This window comes from Oryzias latipes, chromosome 7 (genome assembly GCF_002234675.1).
Source record: "Oryzias latipes chromosome 7, ASM223467v1".
NCBI classification, from domain to species: domain Eukaryota; kingdom Metazoa; phylum Chordata; class Actinopteri; order Beloniformes; family Adrianichthyidae; genus Oryzias; species Oryzias latipes.
Window position 1 is genome coordinate 26943870 of NC_019865.2, and position 19581 is coordinate 26963450.

General features: G+C 39.6%; 1 protein-coding gene across 1 annotated transcript in view; it reads right to left on the bottom strand.

The window, feature by feature from the left end:
• The window catches only part of LOC101159588 (CDK5 and ABL1 enzyme substrate 2), a 51213-nt gene extending 34613 nt beyond the window's left edge, over nucleotides 1-16600 (bottom strand). Inside the window, exon 1 of the mRNA XM_011477655.3 lies at nucleotides 15701-16600. Coding sequence (XP_011475957.2) covers nucleotides 15701-16302 — 602 coding nt within the window. The 5' untranslated portion in view covers nucleotides 16303-16600. The remainder of the gene's footprint in view (nucleotides 1-15700) is intronic.
• Between the last annotated feature and the right edge of the window lie 2981 nt (nucleotides 16601-19581).

Here is a 19581-nt window from a genome sequence, read left to right on the forward strand (position 1 = left end):
GGGAAGAGATCAGCATCCTGGCCAGGTGGTGATTGGGTAACAACCTGTCTCTAAATTTCGTCTTGGACTTTAGGAGATATGGCCACACACAGACACCCCTCTACTAATTAAGGGAGAACAGGTGGACTGTCTGTCCTCATCAGGTTACTGGTCACCACCATTTCTGCTGACCTGTCCAGTTCAGTGAACATCACAGCCACGGGGAAGAAGGCTCAGCAGCAGCTGCCCTTGCTCCAGATCCTGAGGAGGTATAACCTGGACCACAGGCTGCTGGTAAACTTCTACAGCTGCTTTGTGGAGAGTACCCTCACCTACTTCCCACTCTCCATGGCACTGTACAAAAGGGCTGTGCAGAGGGTCATCAACACAGCCCAGACTATTATTGGCTGACCTCTGCCCCACCTCAAGACCATATCAAGATCTTGCTGCCAAAAAAGGACTAAAGCAATCCTCAACGATCCAACCCTACCCCGACCACCACCTGTTTGACCTGACACCTTCAGAACACCACTAAGGGTCAATCTAGTCACACTCCACCACACTCACAAACAACTTTTTCTCCTGGGCCATACGAATGCTAAACAGCTTTGATCTCTTTGTATTTTGGACAAAAACTGAACACATAACTCTACCCTACACTTTAACCATATTTATTATTGTGTTTCCTGTACTTTTTTTCCATTGCCTTATGGCTTGAACTGTTTACTGTTGTTATTATTTTTATTAATTAATATTTTGTATTATTTTATATTTTTACTTACTATTGCCCTGTGCACTGCTGCTGTTGAACCACCCACAAATTAACTGCTGCTGTCAATTACAATAAAGTCTATTATATTCTAGGATTTATCTCATTTCCAGGTATGTTGCAACATCTACATGGCATCATCAATTGGGCCTTTACTCTATAAAAATAGCTAATTTGCCTGCCTTTTCTTCTCAGCCAATCACATTTTCGCCTTTATGTGTATCAATCGTCCTCTCTCTACATTATAGATTCTCCTCCACCACATTTGACACCTGTCACAATACTTTGCCATGATATAGCCTTTAACCACAATCAGCATCTAAACTCCGGCGATTATTCATCCATGGTCCAAGTTCATCCCAAGCACACAAGATGTCACTGGCTCAGAGCCTAATTGCCAAAAATTATGGACATGTTTCATGTAAATCTTTCTGTACCAGAAATAAGTCTTTACCTACATTCCTTAGACCTCTTCTTTTTGAAAAGTCATTTCTATTTATGTTGGGTTTTTTTTACTACAAAGGTTTCATGAGAAATTACGCCTGAATGAAAATTGTTTAGACTGATGGGAGGAGTGTGGTTATAACCAGCTTCTCTTTTTGATGCTGATAGTAAGCCATCAATCCTCAAATATGACATTAGACTCATTTATATGCAACACTTATTTCGTGTGTTCTACACTTGTGTACCTTTTTTAACATAAAGTAAATCCTTACATCTTTGGAAAATCTTTAGGCGCTTCAAAGAATGTTTGAAATTAAGGTGAAAGTTTGGTTTTTGCTTATACACAATTTTTTCCTTCACAAATTCAAATGTTACAGAAGTTGAAATGTAGAAAAACACTTTTCTGCCTTTTTCGTAGCAACGCGGACCTTTTCAAGAGCCTTCATGAGAAAACAGACATAATGCTGAAAATGTGTAATCTGAGGAAATAAAATAGGTAAGGCATTTATTTTTGTATATACAAAAGCACAAACTATAATCAAGGTATTTTACAACTTTAAAAAAAGATTTAAAAAAAAGAGTGAAGGTAAAACACTTTCATTAATGATACACTGATCTAAAAATACCATTTTTTAGTCTGGACTGCCTTACCATGTTTAGTCCTGACTCTGGGCTCCAGCTGAAGGTCTGTCCCTGAGCTTCACAAAGTTCAAGGTGTGACCAACATGTCAGATTGTACTTTGGTGCTGAACCATGAAGACACTTGCGCATGAGAAAAGCTGTTTTAGAGTCTACTGTCAGATTGACAGGAAGTCAGTGCAAAGACCTGAAGACAGGACTGATGTGATCGTACTTCCTGATTTTAATCAGGATTTGAGCAGCAGCGTCAAGAGGGGTATCCGACGTAAAAACTCTCACCAGAACCATCTGTGCAAATCAGTGAAAGTGATTGGCTGTGGCAACCCCTGATGGGATGTGTCGAAGGGTGAACATCAACAACTAGCACTGTTTTAAAGGTGTCCATATTTCCACCAAGATTTCTAACCTGACTTGTAGGTTTTGGAGGAAGAGACTGAAGAGGACTGTTAAGATGTTGTCTTTGGGCCACATGGGATTATTTCAGTCATTCTTCTCCATAGTCATGACATATTTTTTGGGAAGTGTGTCAGCCCTAAGTGTCTCACTTGCAGAGTTGGTGTCTATGTTGTGGAAAGTTCTTCATTGAAAATATTCTTTGTACTTAACCTGAAATAAACTAATCAGAATTAAATGTGAAAGTGAGTTCTGAAGTATTTGAAGCTAAAGGGATTGTTACCTTATTCACTGTACCACACAAGGCACATGAAATGTTTGCATTTTATCTTTAAATATTGTTTTTGTTTGGCGCTTCAAACTGATCTTTAAGCGACCATTTGGTAAAGGACCAATCTAGTGTTCAGTCATTCATGTGACACTACGTCAAGAGCACAAACTGAGAAAGTGTTGGAAGGACTGCAGAAAGAGAGAGAGCGTGACTGTGTGTTAACAGTGTAAAGGGGGGGGGGGGGGAGTAGGGGTTTTCACAGAGAGGAACACGTACAGACACAAACATTCAAATGATGTCAGTCAGACTTCACTGGTGCTCATTGGTTGTTGCATTAAAGGGTGTGTACATGTGTTTGTTCTTCCATGGGGTGTGTTCAACTGAAAAATTCTGCTTAATCTGATAACAATACTGCTTCAAGCAACACATTTCAACAAAAAGAGGATGTGCGCATTTGAGGTGGGAGGGAATCCCTTGTCTCTGCCTGAATGTGAATGTTGACTGTAACCCAGCCAGATGTTTTAACGGAGAGGTGCTATCAAGTCTTTGGGTATGACGTTAGCTTTAAAAGGGTTTCCAGGATCCATTTTTTTATCTCGACTTTCTAACACACCGTAACCGTACAGGAGAAAACTGAAAGGAAAACACCTGCAATGACAAATAATGTTTTAAACTCTGTCTCGTTATTTTCCTTCGTTAGAAATAATTGTGCATTACATGTTTGGTGGGATTGCAGGGAAACAATTCAGATTGCTTTGCCCAGCAGATGTGAAAGTCATCTAGTTTCACCTCTGGAACAAGCAAACAGATCCTGGTTTGTGGACACAGGGGTCTTAGTTAACGACCTAAGAAACTCTACAGGGTGAATGCTAATGAGCCATCAAGCAGTAAACCACAAGGTTAAAAAAAAAAAACAGAATAGTTTAAAGATGTCTTGTGAGTAATTGTGGTGCATTGAGAAGGTGATGCTTGTTCTTCTTTTTTTATTGCAATCTGACCAGAACTAGTTTCAGGAAAGACTGCCTCTAAATGAGCAGCTGTTGTAACTGTAAGACCTCTCTATGACAATCCTACCTTAAAATGGTACTTTATAAGTACTTCAAGCATTGATAACATTATTAAATTACAGCTAACTGAAAGCAACTTTTTGCTTAGTATACAAGTATTTTCATTACTTAAAAATATTAATTAATATATAATTTAAAATCAAAATCATTCCATGTTCTAAAGCTGTTTAAACCCTTTGGGACTCATTGTAGTTAGGGGTGTAACGATTCATTTTAACAATTCCGTTCATTTGCAGCCATTTGTGGTTGTCGATTGGATTCATAGTCAATTTTGGTTCATTTTAACGATCCGATTCACGTACCTAAAATTGATCCAGAGAATCTTTAGCCAAAACTTCAACCACTGTGACTCAGAGATAAATACCTGGTACTGAACAGTGCAGGTAAAGTTTTCCAGATTCCTTGTGTTTCTTCAAGATAATAAACAGTAAATTAAATATGCATTAAAAAAAAAGGAAAAAAGAATGAACAGAACATTCTATCACACTGGATGGTCACATGTCTTTGCTAAATTCTAAGTGTTTCCACAGATTAGACTGGAATGATGGATTGTTCATTTTTTGCTGACATCACATGTGTGTTGTCTGCTGTGATGGTACAACCTACCGTGCCTCAATCTAAATGGTATTTTCCAATATCAATATAATTGATCTGTTTTGTTTTTAAAGGATTTTACAGTATAATGGCATAAGTCCACAACTTGCTCAGACAGATCGATCTGGAAAGATCCTAAGTCCTCAATTAATTGATCAAGTAATTTAATCATTACAACCCTAAACTGGATTCCATCCCTGCCCCACTTGGGCAAAGTTGATGTACACCATGGACCTCTTGCCAGTCTGATGCATGGTCCATATAAAGATATATAACCGCACACTCCAATATTTACACCTAAGGGACAACTAAGAATCACCAATCAACCTATGAAGCATGTTATTGGACTGAGGAAGCCGAAGTGCTACAGAGGAAAAACCCACGCATGCATGAGGAGAACAAGCAAACTCCACAACCGGAATCCCAGGCAAGATTTCAAGAGGTTAGCGCTCTCGCCGTACAAAGAGCCGAAAGGTGCTGTGAGACAAGAGTGCTAACCACCACACCACCATGCAGCTCCATGGTGAAAATCATGTGCAGTGAAACTGTGTCTGTGTGAACCTGTCATGGTGATCAGCAAAGTTCCCTTGTCTTTTTAACCATTCTTTAGACTGGATGATATTTTCTAGCAAACAAAACAAAACATGTGACTCTGTGAGGAGCCTGAAGGAGGACCTGAACCACCCAGGAGAATGTTCAGTTCAGCAGACCAAACCTACAGACAGTAACTCAACAACAGAGCACTGACAGAGTTTCTTTTCTTTATACATTAGATCAAGAAGATACAGTAGTGTCTACACCTTTTGCAACACTCTGCAGAGAATGAGTTCATACCATATGATTGAGCTAAACTTATAATGACTAAAACTTAAAAAGTAAAAGGAGAAGGCAAACTCACATGAGTTTCCCTAAATGAGTCACTTGAAACCTGAGTACAGCATTCCTGAGGAGAAAGCGTATGCAGCTCATACCTACACACCTCCCAAGGCATATTCATTTTCTCCATTCATCCGTCAATCTCGATTTTAACTTATTCCTCTTTGGTTAAATGCAGTCAATGTTTTTAACTAGACTCCCTGCTGTTGTAGATGTGTTTTATCTTCACACACCAGAAACATCTGCATTTATCTTCAAGACTTGTCAGAGTTCCTGTCATTGTTGGGAAGACTCGGCTCTCTGCCCTCGGCCCATCAAAGACTGTCAGACATGTCGTCATGCGACCATTTACTTTGCTCCTCGGTTTTTTGACATTGAGAGAGGTTGTTGAAAACAGCATTTTGCTGTATTTCACTTTCACTCTTCCTCCTTCTTCACAAGTTTCTTTCAGATGCAGCTCTGTACACAAACATCAAATCAAAGCAACAACACTAAGGGGATTTGCTTATACTGACAAAATAATGTCCTACATCTGCAGAGTTCATATTTTCTCTTGTCCCAGTCAAATCTAAAGTCTGATTATTGATAACAACTGCACAATGTCCACACCATTGTATAGAAAAAGACCCTTAAATAAGGCAATCACCTCCTCGGTGATACCTTTTAACTTTGGTGCTTTACTTTGACGTTGCCACAGTTTTGCATCAGACAGACACAGAGACTCGGTTACCACACCATGACGCTGTTTGTTACATAACGCTGTAACCTGAAGCATGTTACAACATTGTTCCCCTGCTAATAAGAAAAAACTTTAATGGAAAAAGAAAAAAACCACATGGCATGATACACCATTTCCACATGCAATTAGGAAATGCTTAAAGATGCTTTAAAAGAGAAAGAAATCCCCAAAGTCTCAAGCTGAAAGCGTGTTGACATTTCACAATACAAACTGCTTCCCCAATGAATTTAGAGCTGGATATCAATGCCAAAATATGAAATATTTTTTGGTTTGTTTACAACGTTCCTCCTCAATTTGATCCGCAATTTAATACAGTTTCAATAAATATTCATTTGTTTTTCATTTCCCATTCTGGAAATAATTTTTTTTTGTTAGAAAAAACTGTACAAGTAAAGATGTCAACTAAAATCAAAGTGACCCTAAAAAGTATTAACAATAAACACAAAAATTATAAAATTAAAAGCTAACTGAAACAAACTTTTTGAATTCCTTAAAATATTATTTTTTGTAAAAAATAAAATATATCTTTAGTTAAGAAAATATATTTTCACTTTCTTTTAACACAGCCCTAATATCAACCGTATAGGACCTAATAGAGCTTTGTTTTGGATTAATTGACAAAAAAAAGAGGTCTTCAGATGCCATCTTAGTTTTAAAAAGGCAGCCTAAAAAATAAAAACGCATCAACGGCTGCAGAACTTCACACCCAACAAAATTTGCAAGCCATGCAGCCTCTTTTAAATCTTCATTTGTTTTACGGTGGCCCAATGTTAAAGTAGTCAACCTCTGATCAGAAAGTTGTAGGTTCAGTTCCCATTGATATAAGTGTTTTTAGGCAAGACACTAAAGCCCACCAACAAGGAAAAATACTGGTAAGACACCAACAAGGAAAACTACTGGTAGCTATTCCTATATACAACTTTTCTACTTTCAGTAAGCCCCAAAAGCCCTTTACATCCACAGGTTTCATTCACCCAGATGGAGGCAGAGTTGACATGCAAGGTCCCGGTCAGACCACCACAAGCAAAGTGGGCTTTAGGGTCCTGCCTAAAAATACCTATTTCCATGGGAACTGAACCTAACACTTTCTGATCAGAAGTTGACTGCTTTCACTTTGGGCCACGGTAAAAAAAAAAAATGAAGATATGAAAGTGTTTTTGATCAGCAGGCTGATAAAGCATGAAGCCAGATCTGTTATAGTGCAGCTGGCAGAACTTTACACAAACATAAAGCAGAGCTTCATAAAGCAGAAGTAGCAGGTCTGTGAAGGACAGAATTCTAGCTTGTTTGTTGGAGCTACATTTTCTATACCATTATACACATTTTAAAACCATACAATGTGATTTTCTTCTGTTTTACATTCTGTCTAACAGTTTAAGTGTATCTATGAACATTAAAGACCAAACTCATCTTTAAGTGGAGGAATTTGCAGAATTTGATACTGACAAATACTCCTTTGCTTCACTGTATATAAGAGATTATAGACCTTTTGTGTGTTTGGGGGAAAACAGTGAGACGATGTGAGATGAGCAGAGCCAAACGGGGGCAGCCATGACACACGAAGACTTCGTGGTGGAAACGGTGTCTTAGCTTTATGGTGAGGACAAGACAGGTCTTCTCCAGAGAAGGAGGTGATCACATTTCTGTGGCCATTATCACAGATAACGACAAGAAATGGGATATAGGCAGACAAAGATGCAAACAGTACTTTCAGGATGAACACAGCTAGGAAGTGTCAGGCCTGTGCTGTAGGAAACACTTTTTGGAAAACCAGAAATCGTTTGTTGGGGATCCTACTAAGAATGAAAACCGTTGTAAATTAAAATCTGGATTTTTATGTTGAAACTTGTGTATAGCTTTGTTGTTTTCCATAATTTGAACATGTTTGTGATGTGAGTCATGCTCAACTGAACAAAAATGTTTCTGGAAAGCAATAAGTGATTTATGCCTCTGTCACATTTTGAAAGTTGTTTTTGGAACAGCAATGCAAAAACGCTTGAGGCATTAGCCACATTTTAATGTAAAGGTTACACTAAACTCTATTTATTTACAAAATTTAAATATAGTTTGTGCAAAATTATGTTTGGCATTTTCATTTTAAATAAAAAAAATGTTCAGAGATTTATGTAATTTTAAGTCCAATAAAAGACAAAATTGTTTTGATCGGGCCTTGTTTTTTTTTGTGTGTGTGCTTAAAGGGTAGCATGGTAATACTGTATGGTAACATAAAAATAAAAAATAAATTTAAAAAAAATCGTTGAAGTCACATAAGTGAGGTTATGTTGTAAAAAATGATACTGAACAAGGCAAGTAGGTAAAAATATGAAGCTACACTCAAAAAGAGACAAAATGGACGATTATTGTGTGGACTCTTCAGGGTTAAAGCATTCAGCAGCTACAGCAGGCCTTTAACCTTAAATCAGAGGGGGCACCTTCAGACTTTAAGCAGCCGGCTGGAGACTGATCAAAGTTTTATGATGTAGGAGGAAACTGGCTTCTTTCTGAATCACCCAGGCAGAGCTGCCCTCCACACAAGGCTTCAGCATGGATGAATGTTTATAGAAAGAATAATCCTGATAACAAAAATGTTAATCAAAATGAAAATATCATAAAAAAAAAGAATAAATACATTCAATTAAATGTTTTTTTACATTTAACGTGGAAGGTTAAGCTAAACATTACCATGGCAAGTATTTACAGGAAATCCACTATGGAAAGTTTTACACAATTCTGAAGAAGACGATTTCATAGAAGACAAGATATGGCAGGCTGCACGGTGGCGCAGTGGTTAGCACTTATGCCTCACAGCAAGAAGGCCCCGGTTCAAGTTCCCAGCTGAAACAGAACGTCAATGGGGGACCTTTCTGTGTGGCGTTTGCATGTTTTCTCCGGGGACTCCGGCTTCTTCCCACCATCCAAAAACATGCTTCACAGGTCACTCTAAATTGTCCTTAGGTGTGAATGTGAGTGTGGACGGATGTGTGATTTGTGACCCTGCAACAGACTGGCGATTTGTCCAGGATGTCCCCTGCCTTCGCCCTCAAGTAGCCGGGATAGGCTCCGGCAGCCCCGTGACAAAACGGAAGAAGATGAATGAACGAAATATGGCAAAACAGATGAAAAAAGAACTGTTTAACAAAGAATGCAAACATTTTCAGAAGGATAAGACGGGCGGGCGAATACATCCTTTGACGCTCTAAGGCTTTTTTTCTGGTTGTGACAAAATGGTTCCCAGCCTGGACGCCGCACTAAAACAAAGGACGGTGACAAAAATGACAAAACAACTGGGTGGGTTTAAAGCAGGGGTGGGCAATTATTTTAATTCGCGGGCCACATTGGGTTCTAAAATTCGATAGAAGGGCCGGACCATGAGCAGATGTTGGGAGTGAGAATGATATAACATGGAATGTAGATGAAAAAATTTGGATTAAAAATTATATTCTAAAACAGAATATTCTAGAGTTTTTAGTTTAAAACTTTTGTGCCCATTTTAGATCAATTTTTTAGTGTAAAGCCCTTTGGTACCTTCAAGGAGTTGTACAGTGCTCTATGAATAAAGTTTCATTCATTCATGATCCTTTTAATAAAATAACTAAATAAAAAATAAATATTATTATTTATGAAATACAACAATGACCAAATAACGCTCTCTATGATTTTCAAAGACAAAAATTTCAAGGAAATATACTGATACATTTAAAAAAACACACAAAAAAATTAAATAGTCGATCCTCTCATACATACATTTTTCAATTTCTTTTATTTTCATGTAGAAAATCAATGCCAATGAAGTTACCATATTTGGTTATTTGCCTCTAAGTGGGAAAAAAATTCCAATAAGTATACATATATATATATAAATATAAGAAAAACAAATTATGTATTTGAACATTTGAACATCACTTTTAGAACATAAAAGTGCTAATAACAAAAAGTGCTGATAACAAAAGTGTTGAATAGACTCTCACACAACTGTGTGTGAGGGTCTGGGAATGTCCTGGTTGTGGGTGGGTGGGACGAAGTCAGGGTCTGACACATCATCATCTTGATCCTCATCATCATCATCACTAATGTCAGGGTGGACTGGCACAACATCAGTCTCCCTCCTCTTGCCATAAAAGATTGATGGAAGCTAAAAATTAAACACATGCAATAAAACAACTGTCATAACATCAGAAACTGACAAAAACCACTCTTTATCACTATTCATAAACTAAAAACAGTGTTTAAATTCTCTCTGAATCACTGTATAGTGATATAAAAACATTTGGCAACATTAAACATAATATGCTAAGTTGTATTTCTTTATTTGTAAAGAAAATGCACTAATATGGTTTGTTAGATGCATAGGGCATATGTCCAAAAACAGACATACCAAGTAAAATCTAGTTTTTAGTGAAAAGGGCGTATGATCAAATAAGGTGCCTGCATTTTTCATTCTGTATTTTCACTTATTTCAATAAATTCTCCGCAAACAACTTATATGTCAACACTTAACACAACTATTCAACAATAAAATGTATGAGTTACATCAACTTACCATAATTAGTTTTGACGATTCCTTTGAAAATTTCCGAGCTGCAAAAGCCAATTTTCCTGACTTTGGAGAAAAAGGGAAATTTGATGTGACCCTGCTCTCTGCTGATTGGTCAAGTTGCACAATTGAGTAACCTATAATGTAAAATGATCTTTTCTGATTGGCTGGGTAAAGATCACATGATTCTTGAACTCACTGAGACAGGGGATGTACGTGATAACTAACATGTGCGGAAATTACCAAAAGCAGTCACTTGCCCGATAAAGGGTTTTTAAGATTAGGAACTGTAAATAAGTTGGTGAAGAATGCTACCAAGAAAGAAGTCTAGAGGAAGACAAAAGTTCATGGATGTAGTGAAGGACGGCATGGGGGTGGTTGGTGTGAGAGAGAATGCAGAGGACAAGGTTAGAGTAGATTGAGGCCGATGATTCACTGTAACGATCCTAAAGGGAGCAGCTGAGAGGCAAAGATGAAGAAGAAGATTCTTCGATCAAAGACACCAAAGAGTCAACTATGTGTTGCACTGCTGCCACATCCCGACAATGAGTAAAACCTAAAATAATTCAAAGTCACACCCCTAATGACAACAGATGTTTGTGTTTGTGGATTTAATACTAGTGGGTTTTGTCCCGCCTGTAGAGTAACTAACATAGAGCAGTAAGGTTTGAACACATAGCTGGAAGTCTAAAACATTTCTTCATTGCGTCCTGTTATATGAGAATATATCTTCATGATTTAAAAAAAAGAGAAAAATATTTTTCAGTAAAAATAAAAAGTTATGATTTCTTATTAAATATAACCAAATTATAATTGTGAATACATTTACAGTTACAAATGAAAGTCAGTTTTTTCCTTCATGAATCTTGTTGCTAACATCTTTTTACATGTCAGTTAGCTGGAGAAGTTCAATCTTTCTCCTAAGACTAGTTTCAGACATTTGAACATCTTGAACCAAGCTAAACACAAAACCTTTGCCGAAATCAAAGCAAAGAGAGGATGAGCTTTAAAGGACGACAGTTACAGTTCTGCAAAACATGGGAGCTCTGGTTGATGTCTACAGTCTGGTGCTGCAGCATGTATTTGTAGTTAAATTCCCAGCATTGAGTTGGGTGTAAATATGTTGAGGGGTGTTAATCAGTGCCAAGTTGACATTCTCTGGGTTTGACACTCGGCCAACAAGATGACGAAGCTCATCCATCCACCAGCTCTCATACAGGCAGGCACAGTAAGCTTGGACATGTGCCATTTTTACTCACAAGTACACATTTTAAGTGGCTTTATTAGGATTTCATTTGATCTCATACACATTTCTGTGTTTGTCCCTTTTTTGGTTGAGTATGTACGTTCAGTTCTGGTGAAAGTGGTAAATACCTTATGGCCCTCGCTTCTTGGGGTCTGTTGGTGGTTTTTAACTGCTACTGGTTTTGTTTCCTGTGCGCTAAACCAACCACAAAATGCTTTAAGGCTGTTTCAGAACAGGTTTTCAGCAAGTTTACAAGTACTGCCGGGGTTCATGACAATAAAAGAAAAAAAACACTTTTACACACTTTTGCAAACACTTAAAAGACCTCCCCCAAAGACTAAAGCAGTTTAGTGTTTATAGCTTGTTGTGAAAAACTTGTTCTTCTCTGGTAGAAAAATACTAAAATGTTTTACCTTCTTCTTATTTATCATTGACTGTTGTTACTCTAAAAGACTATTTAAAGCCTTGAAGATTATAGTTTACTCTGTCTTCAACCATCAATATGAACAAGTATAAAACTCTTATTGAATGCTGCAATTCCTGTGTAAAATTAAACTTTTGAAAGATCCTACAGTTCTGGTCACCCAACGCAGCATTTTCCCCACTATACTGCGCACTGCATTACCAGGCACACCCTCAATGAATGGTATATTTTCAAACTTATGTCATAAGGCGCATTTAGCGAGACAAAGGAGTCAGATAAGTCCGTCCGTCAGTCAGACTTTATCAAATGCTCACAGTAACTCTAGAATTTGTTTGCAGCACGCTGCATCGGCTGTTGGAATTGTGAAAAGAGGGAGGCCCGAGAAGCCGAGGTCAGCGGAGAGGAGCAGAGCTACACCTGTGAAGGCGGCGAGCCAGTTTGCAGACTGGCACAGGGCATTGACCCCCCCGACTGGAAAGCAATGCAAGAGCACAATTGTTTATCTGCAACCAGTGCTGCAGTGGGTGGAGGCCGGCCGAAAACCGCAGTGGGAGGAGGTGGCAAGGTGCTCTTCTGCCTCCAAAGGACTTTTTGAAAATGCCCTAAGATTGAATGACTGAGTGTTTGAATGGGCCTGGAAAGAGCGAGCCACTGGAGAAGAGTGAAGCCATTGGCAGTCCCTCAGACACTGAGAGACTGCTGGGGCAGAACTCCATGATCAGCTACAGAAAGCTGGCTTTTGGCAGAAGAGGAATTACAACCCGAAGGCCAAAGGAAAAGACTTAAAAACAGGAGACCTCGTGTGGGTTTATAGCCCGAAATGAAAAAAGCGCAGATGCCCCCAGTTAGACTGTCACTGGCTGGGGCCCTGTGAGGTGAAAAACTGGGAGACGTGGTCTACAGGTTTGAGCTCCCATCTGGAAGAAGGCATGTGGCCCTGTACAGAGAAAGGTTGGCCCCTTACCGGAGTGATGCTCGGCCAGGGCAGCGGAGGCATGTACTCCCCCCAAGGGACCTGACACCAACCTTATCCCGGCGATGATCACCCTGCTAATTCCCCACCTTCACCTCCCCCACAGCTGCAGGTGGTCTCAGTTCAACGGACATCGCCACCTGTAATTGCTTCACAGAGGCCCAAGAGACTGAGCAAACCTCCCTCCCACCTTTGGGACTTTATGTGTGAAACCTCCGGATGAGGCGCTTTGTAGGGTGCAGCAGTGTAGCGACCAACGTTAAGCAGTGTAATTCTGTTCTGTGTTGCTATCCTCGGTTAGTGTTAAGTCATTCTGTTGGGTTCTGTGTCTACGTTGGTATTCCAGTCAGTTAGATGAATGTGATTAGAAGAGTGTGGGCGGGGCAGGGGAGCCAGTGAATGTAAAGGAGTGTCATGAGTGTGTGTGCGCACAGAACCATTTAAGCTACATTAAGCTACATTAAAGGCTTCACATTTGGGAACGGCCATCTACGACTTTTCATTACGTCCAGCCAGACGTTACAACACTTAGAACCTGAACATAGAGAACAACAACGACCTTTGTTTTAAAAAAGCAAGACATGTGTTGAATAAATAAAACTTTAAATGCTGTCAGACTCAGTTAAGTAAATGAACAACCCTAAGTTATGACCTAAAGATCAAAAGTGTCTGATTTGGTAAAACATTGTTCATTAGGAGGAAAATACAGCCATGGATAAAAGCTTTAAAACCATCCGTTTTGCACCTTTGCAGGGAGTCTCTTCAACCTAATAACACTATTCTATACTCTGAGCTGGCTTCAGTGAATTACAGAATAAGTTATCAGGAACATCTCATGAGGGATGAGTCGAGTGTTGGGGAAAAGATTAAACACAAACTTGAGATGGAACAAAACTTTCTTTAAGTTTGAAATATACTTATGAGCTATTTAATCATGTCTCTAAACACTAACTGTATACAAGAAATGGACTTAATGAACCCATCCCCAACACGTTCCAAACAGGAAGTACCCACTGACCCCAAGAAGCCAAAATCCCATAGACTTCTGTAGAGAAATAAACAGCTATTACTCAGTCATTCTATTGGTCAGAATAACCGTTCTTGCTCTGCTGCCTTTTTTTTTAACATTCTCTTGATAATACTATATTTTTTTTCTTTATTGCAATCTTTATCAGCCAATCAGATCCCTTAATAAAAGTATGTGTTTCCACATCTAACGTTCAATACGTTTGATTGAAAGATTCTCCCCAGCAAGATGTGGTAGGGGTGTGGACTTCCAACAAACTCCATCCTGATTAGTGCAAGTGGCTGCTATAGAAACGTTGACTCAGACCGACCAATCACTACTTACTGACATTGTCTGGCTTCATCATGGCTGCATCCATATTGCAAAAACAGGGCAATTGAATCGATGTAACCCTTGTGCTATCCTAGGCACTATGACATAGGCACTTTACCAATTGGAGTTGGGTCATCTAGACCCATTAGACAGTGCTCTGAACCTTTTTTCTTCAATGATTTGTGATCCTCACTGGTGTCTATGGATTACATGAAATCTCTCCACCTTTATCCACCTTTGTCATGGTAGGGAGAACACGTCAATGTAAGGGTGGGGTCATCTAAGATAGCACAAGGGTTAATTTGGTTAGAGCCAGAAGTAAGCCACTTTCAATGGATGAAGTTACACTAACTCCAGTTCTTTTATAAAGTCAATTACTCTAAAACTTCAAAATAAGATTTTTTTTCTGTTGATGGAGGGCATATATAAAAGGAAATTCAGCTTAAATTTACATTTCTGAGTATTTCTTAATTCAAATTGTTGTGAATCGGGAGCAGATGAAAAAATGCAGTTGGAAATAGCTTGTAGATGTGACAAAGATCTACAACGGTAAGCCACAAGTTCCCTGCTCCGCTCCATTCTGATTAATCCAATTGTAGACGATTAAATGTATGTACTCACAATTTATGAGCTAGTATCTCAAAATTCTACGGCTGGATAACTCCAGTATACCTTGGCATTTTTGTTGCATTGCTAATGTTAGTTGGGGTTGTGGGGGGCTGTAAGCCAGCAGGAGAGAGTGTGAACAAAGGGATGATGGGAATTAGGCACACGCTTACTCCACGCCAATGGCCCCACCCACAACTCAAAGGAAAAACTTCTAGTTCAATCCTTCAGCTCTGCAGAAACGATCCATCATATTTAAAAGACCATTAGGACTGTTTTTACAATTAATTAAAAGCTGATCGGAGTGGGACTTTATTCTGACATTTTATAGTTGAGAGGTTTCTTTTTGTCTCTCTTTATTTTCATAAATATATGTTGTTATATTATTTTTTAAAAATTGTGACTGTAAGTTTGTAGATACAAATGATTTTTTTATTTTAGTGCTTTAGAGATAAAACGTTTTTTATGTTTATAATAAGCATTTGGTCTGATAAAAACAAAAAAACAATTTCAGTTATTGTGAATATAAGTTGATACTAAAATAAAAAATACTAGAATGTATCAGATCTATTGACTGCAAAGGGGAGCGTGTCTAAAACAACCATATGTCACTGACATTCTTGAAGTTTGGTTTATTTGAAGGCTGTTTATTTGCTTCAACTGTCAGCTTGTGTGGGAAACTGGATCCAATGTTTAGTTCTACCCTGTTTTTGTTTTATATAACTGTACCTATGAAAAGACTCCCAGCCTGAGGAGACGCCGGCTCCTGCATCTGTCGCCCTCCCCGTGAGGAGGAGCTGCTCCTACCTGTGTCTGGGCTCCGAAGACACGGAGTTACAGCTCTGAACCGACAGCAGCGTGGACGACTTCCGCGGACCCAGCGGGGACGGCAGCAGGCTGGAGTTGGAGTGGGACGGTGAGAGCAGGTTGCTGTTGCCCGGAGAGGGGAACGAGCCTCGGCGGCCGCCCAGGAACACGTCGGCGCTCCCCGCATCGTTGAACCCCGCGTCCGATGGAAGGACGAGGATGGGCGGTACGGGGAGCCCCGCTCTCGACGCCGGGCCAGGGGGGACATCCCCGCAGCTGACGGACACTGACAAACTGGGGAATGTCCCGTAGCTTCCGTTGTGTCCGGTCTCCGGGCAGAGGTCGCCCGCTGCAAGCCCCGCGCCGTCGTTTGTTCCCACAAAGTCCGTCTCTTTGTGGAGAAGAATGCCGCCGTCCTCGGATGCGCTGCTCTGGACCGGTCGCCCGTCTAGGGAGATGTTGGTGAGGAACAAAAGAGCGGCTTGTCTTCGACGAGAGTTCTCCCGGTTTCTCCGGTTGAATTCCTTGGTATTTAGCTGCTTTTTGCTGCTGCCGGCGACCGTTATCGCAGCGCCCTGCTGTCCGCAGGCAGCCGCCGCCATGCTGTCGGTCCCACTGAGGAAGTCAGGAGGGGAATCAGCTTCAAGACTCGCATCTGTCAAATCCTTTTACCCGGCGAGAGACCGCGCTACGCCCCGCTGCGCTCTCATTGGTCCACCAGCGAATACGTAATGACGTAGGGCGTTCCAGTCACGTTGTAAACAGTGTTGTATTGTTTTGGCTGAGTAAGTCCTATTGCTGTTCAGCATCGGGATGGTTCCAGTGGATTTTTTCAAACGTTTTTGACAACGTTTATAACTTTAGGAACCACTCCCTTAACCTAAGCCATTCTGCATGATTTTAACGAGTATTTATATATATATATATATATATATATATATATATATATATATATATATATATATATATATATATATATATATATATACATGTATGTCTGTAGTTATAAAATTCTTTTGTTTTCTAATTGGGCTCCTACTGCAGCTCCTTTTTTGATTGGCTCATTGCTTTGAAACCATCATGGATTTTCTCTGCACTGATCCCTGCAGTGACACAAACACTTGCCTGAATGGACCTGGCCAGTTTACAGATCAGCCCCACAGTATAGCTAAATATAACCCACAGAGCAGTTCCCACTGTAATCCCTGCGAGCTCGGGCTTTGTTACCATGCTCGTACCTCTTGATCTTGTACATCTGCACCAAATCAGATGAACTACAGCTGAACCTCCAGTGAAGCTGCTGGATTGAATGTAAACATTAGAGCAGTTTAGATTAAGAAATCGCTGTGGTAACTGTTTGAGGTGGTCAAAAATCCAAAAAAGTATTGTGTGAAGATGGACATGTTCTCTTTTGTAGGTATGATTAAGGAATGATCACATCCATCATTCATAAAGTTATGAACGCACAATTGTTCATGCAAGTTAATAACATGATCTAATTGTTAATTCAGCTTTAGTTTTACTGTTTTTTTGGAAGGGTTAACTTTAGCAAAATATCCAATCTCAGTTTTTCACCTGAATACAACAAGCTCATCATTTTATACTAAAAAAAAATGCAAATGCAATTCTGAGATGAGGTAAAAACAAAAACAGATTTGGGATTATTGCCGAGTGTTTCCATAATAATGCAGGACAGGCTGCAAAGGAATTGACAGATGAGGGAATTGAGCTCCATGTGTGTGCGTGTGTGTGTGTGCGTTTCCGTGTGTGGGCATCTCAGTCAGATGACAGAAATGAAAATGTGTTAGTAAATACAACCATGTAGATGACTGCAGAGATTACAGAGCCGTAATCTGATGATGAGGATAGAATTTGTATGCTGTGTCTGCTATGCTCACACAAACAAGATTTAGCAGCTATTATTTTGTCCTTTGTGTATTTTTTTCCATCATTTTCAATATGGACAACATTGCTCAACATCAAATTATCCTATGTTTGATATATCCTTGCATACTGTCGAAATAAATTTCGATTGTCTCGTTTTTGTATTATTTTTGCTTTGATTGCTTGGAATAAATCATTTCCAAATCCATGTATCTACAGATAAGACAACATTTATTAGACTTGCATTTTGATTGTTATATCTGCCCTTTAACACTTGTGCTATCTTAGATGACCCCACCCTTACATTGACGTGTTCTCCCTACCATGACAAAGGTGGATAAAGGTGGAAAGATTTCATGTAATCCATGGACACCAGTGTAGATCACAAATCATTGAAGAAAAAAGGTTCAGAGCACTGTCTAGTGGGTCTAAATGACCCAACTCCCAATGTTAAAGTGCCTAGGACAGCACAAGGGTTACCTGTAGCAAACATAGCATGCTAATGTACTTAACAGTTTTTTTCAGGAGGAAGGATCAACTCTGACCTTTTCCCATTGAAGTGTGTTCAGACTGAGAAAACCGTTTAGGCTGGACTCGGTCCGCTTACTTTGGTCTGGATGGAGTTCTGAACCTTGTGTTTGGTCTGTATTCAAACTGCCATAAATGGGACTTTCCTGTTTCAGACCAAATCTTGTAAACAAAACCATGTGACTGAAGATCTCTTTACGGGAGTTTTACAGTTCTTAGTCTTCAGTTTACTGACCATCACGGATAAACCCAACGACTAAAAAGTGATTACGAGGGCGGGGCAAAGCAACTAGAGGTAGAAATCTTGGAAGTCCTGCTGCACTTTCTGTTTCTTCAAACCTTATATTTTGCTCACAAGTTCTGAATGTCTGTGTCAATGTCAGGCTCAACACTCTTTATTCACTTTTTTGATTTGGTGGAGACATGCTGCAGGGCCGTTACTGGCAAGAAGATGTCCAAGAAGATACACTATGACGCTTTATGACATGTAGACTGTGAGGAAAACAGTGAGAAGCAATGTTTATCACGTTAAAATTGTTTTAATTAGACTGAATTCATCTGATCGGATTCTAATGAGTTGCTGTGTCTCATTGTTGTGGTGCTATGGCATTATTTTAGGAGAATTCTGTTAAGGAACTACAAGATAGCTTTTAGGATGACGTCACAGCAGCGCGTGCTGCGTAACACAGAGACACAGAAAAGCATGTAAGAAAGTTTTTGTGGTGTTGTAATAAACGCTGGAACATGTAAACAGTTGGAACCTTTTCTCCTCTTTGATAACACAACAATTGTTGCTTTACATTTTTCTGCGGCTCGTCTGTTGCAACATTCCTGCTCTGTTTACGTCGCCAACAGTGACCATTATGGTCCAGTTGTTCCGCTCCGAGTGCGGATTGTATTCAGACTAAAGACTCTCAGAGCGAATTGAAGCTCAGTCCGATTGGAAACGAACCCAGACCACCTCCAAAGATGGGTCAGAGAGTGGTTCCTGGTCATGGACCAGGGTCCACTTGGGTGTATTACGACAGAAAATTGGTTCTGGATTATCAGGGAAAACAAACCCTGGTTCACCAAATGTGTCCAGTCTGAATACACCCTTAGCCTCTGTTAGTGTGTGTGTGCTCTTTATTAAATGAGTCAGGAAGTTTTTTTTTGCAGTCTTATGTTGAGAGTGTGGTATTGTGGCTACATAGTTACACTGGACCACTATGTGTTTCATGAATATTCAGTGAACACTGTGAACCAAACATGCATACAAGTAGGGTATAAGTGCATTATTAGCTGGCTATTTTCTTATGCTGTGTGGGAACGTAAAAGACCAAATCCGATCATCTTTTGATCGATTGTAACACTTTTTCCCAGTTGTCTTTTAAGTATGATTATGCAGTTTTTAGACAAAATCAAGAAACCATAGTGTCAGCAGAGCAGCAGCAGTTTAAATTCACCTCTGAGTTGTGGGCGGGACTGTT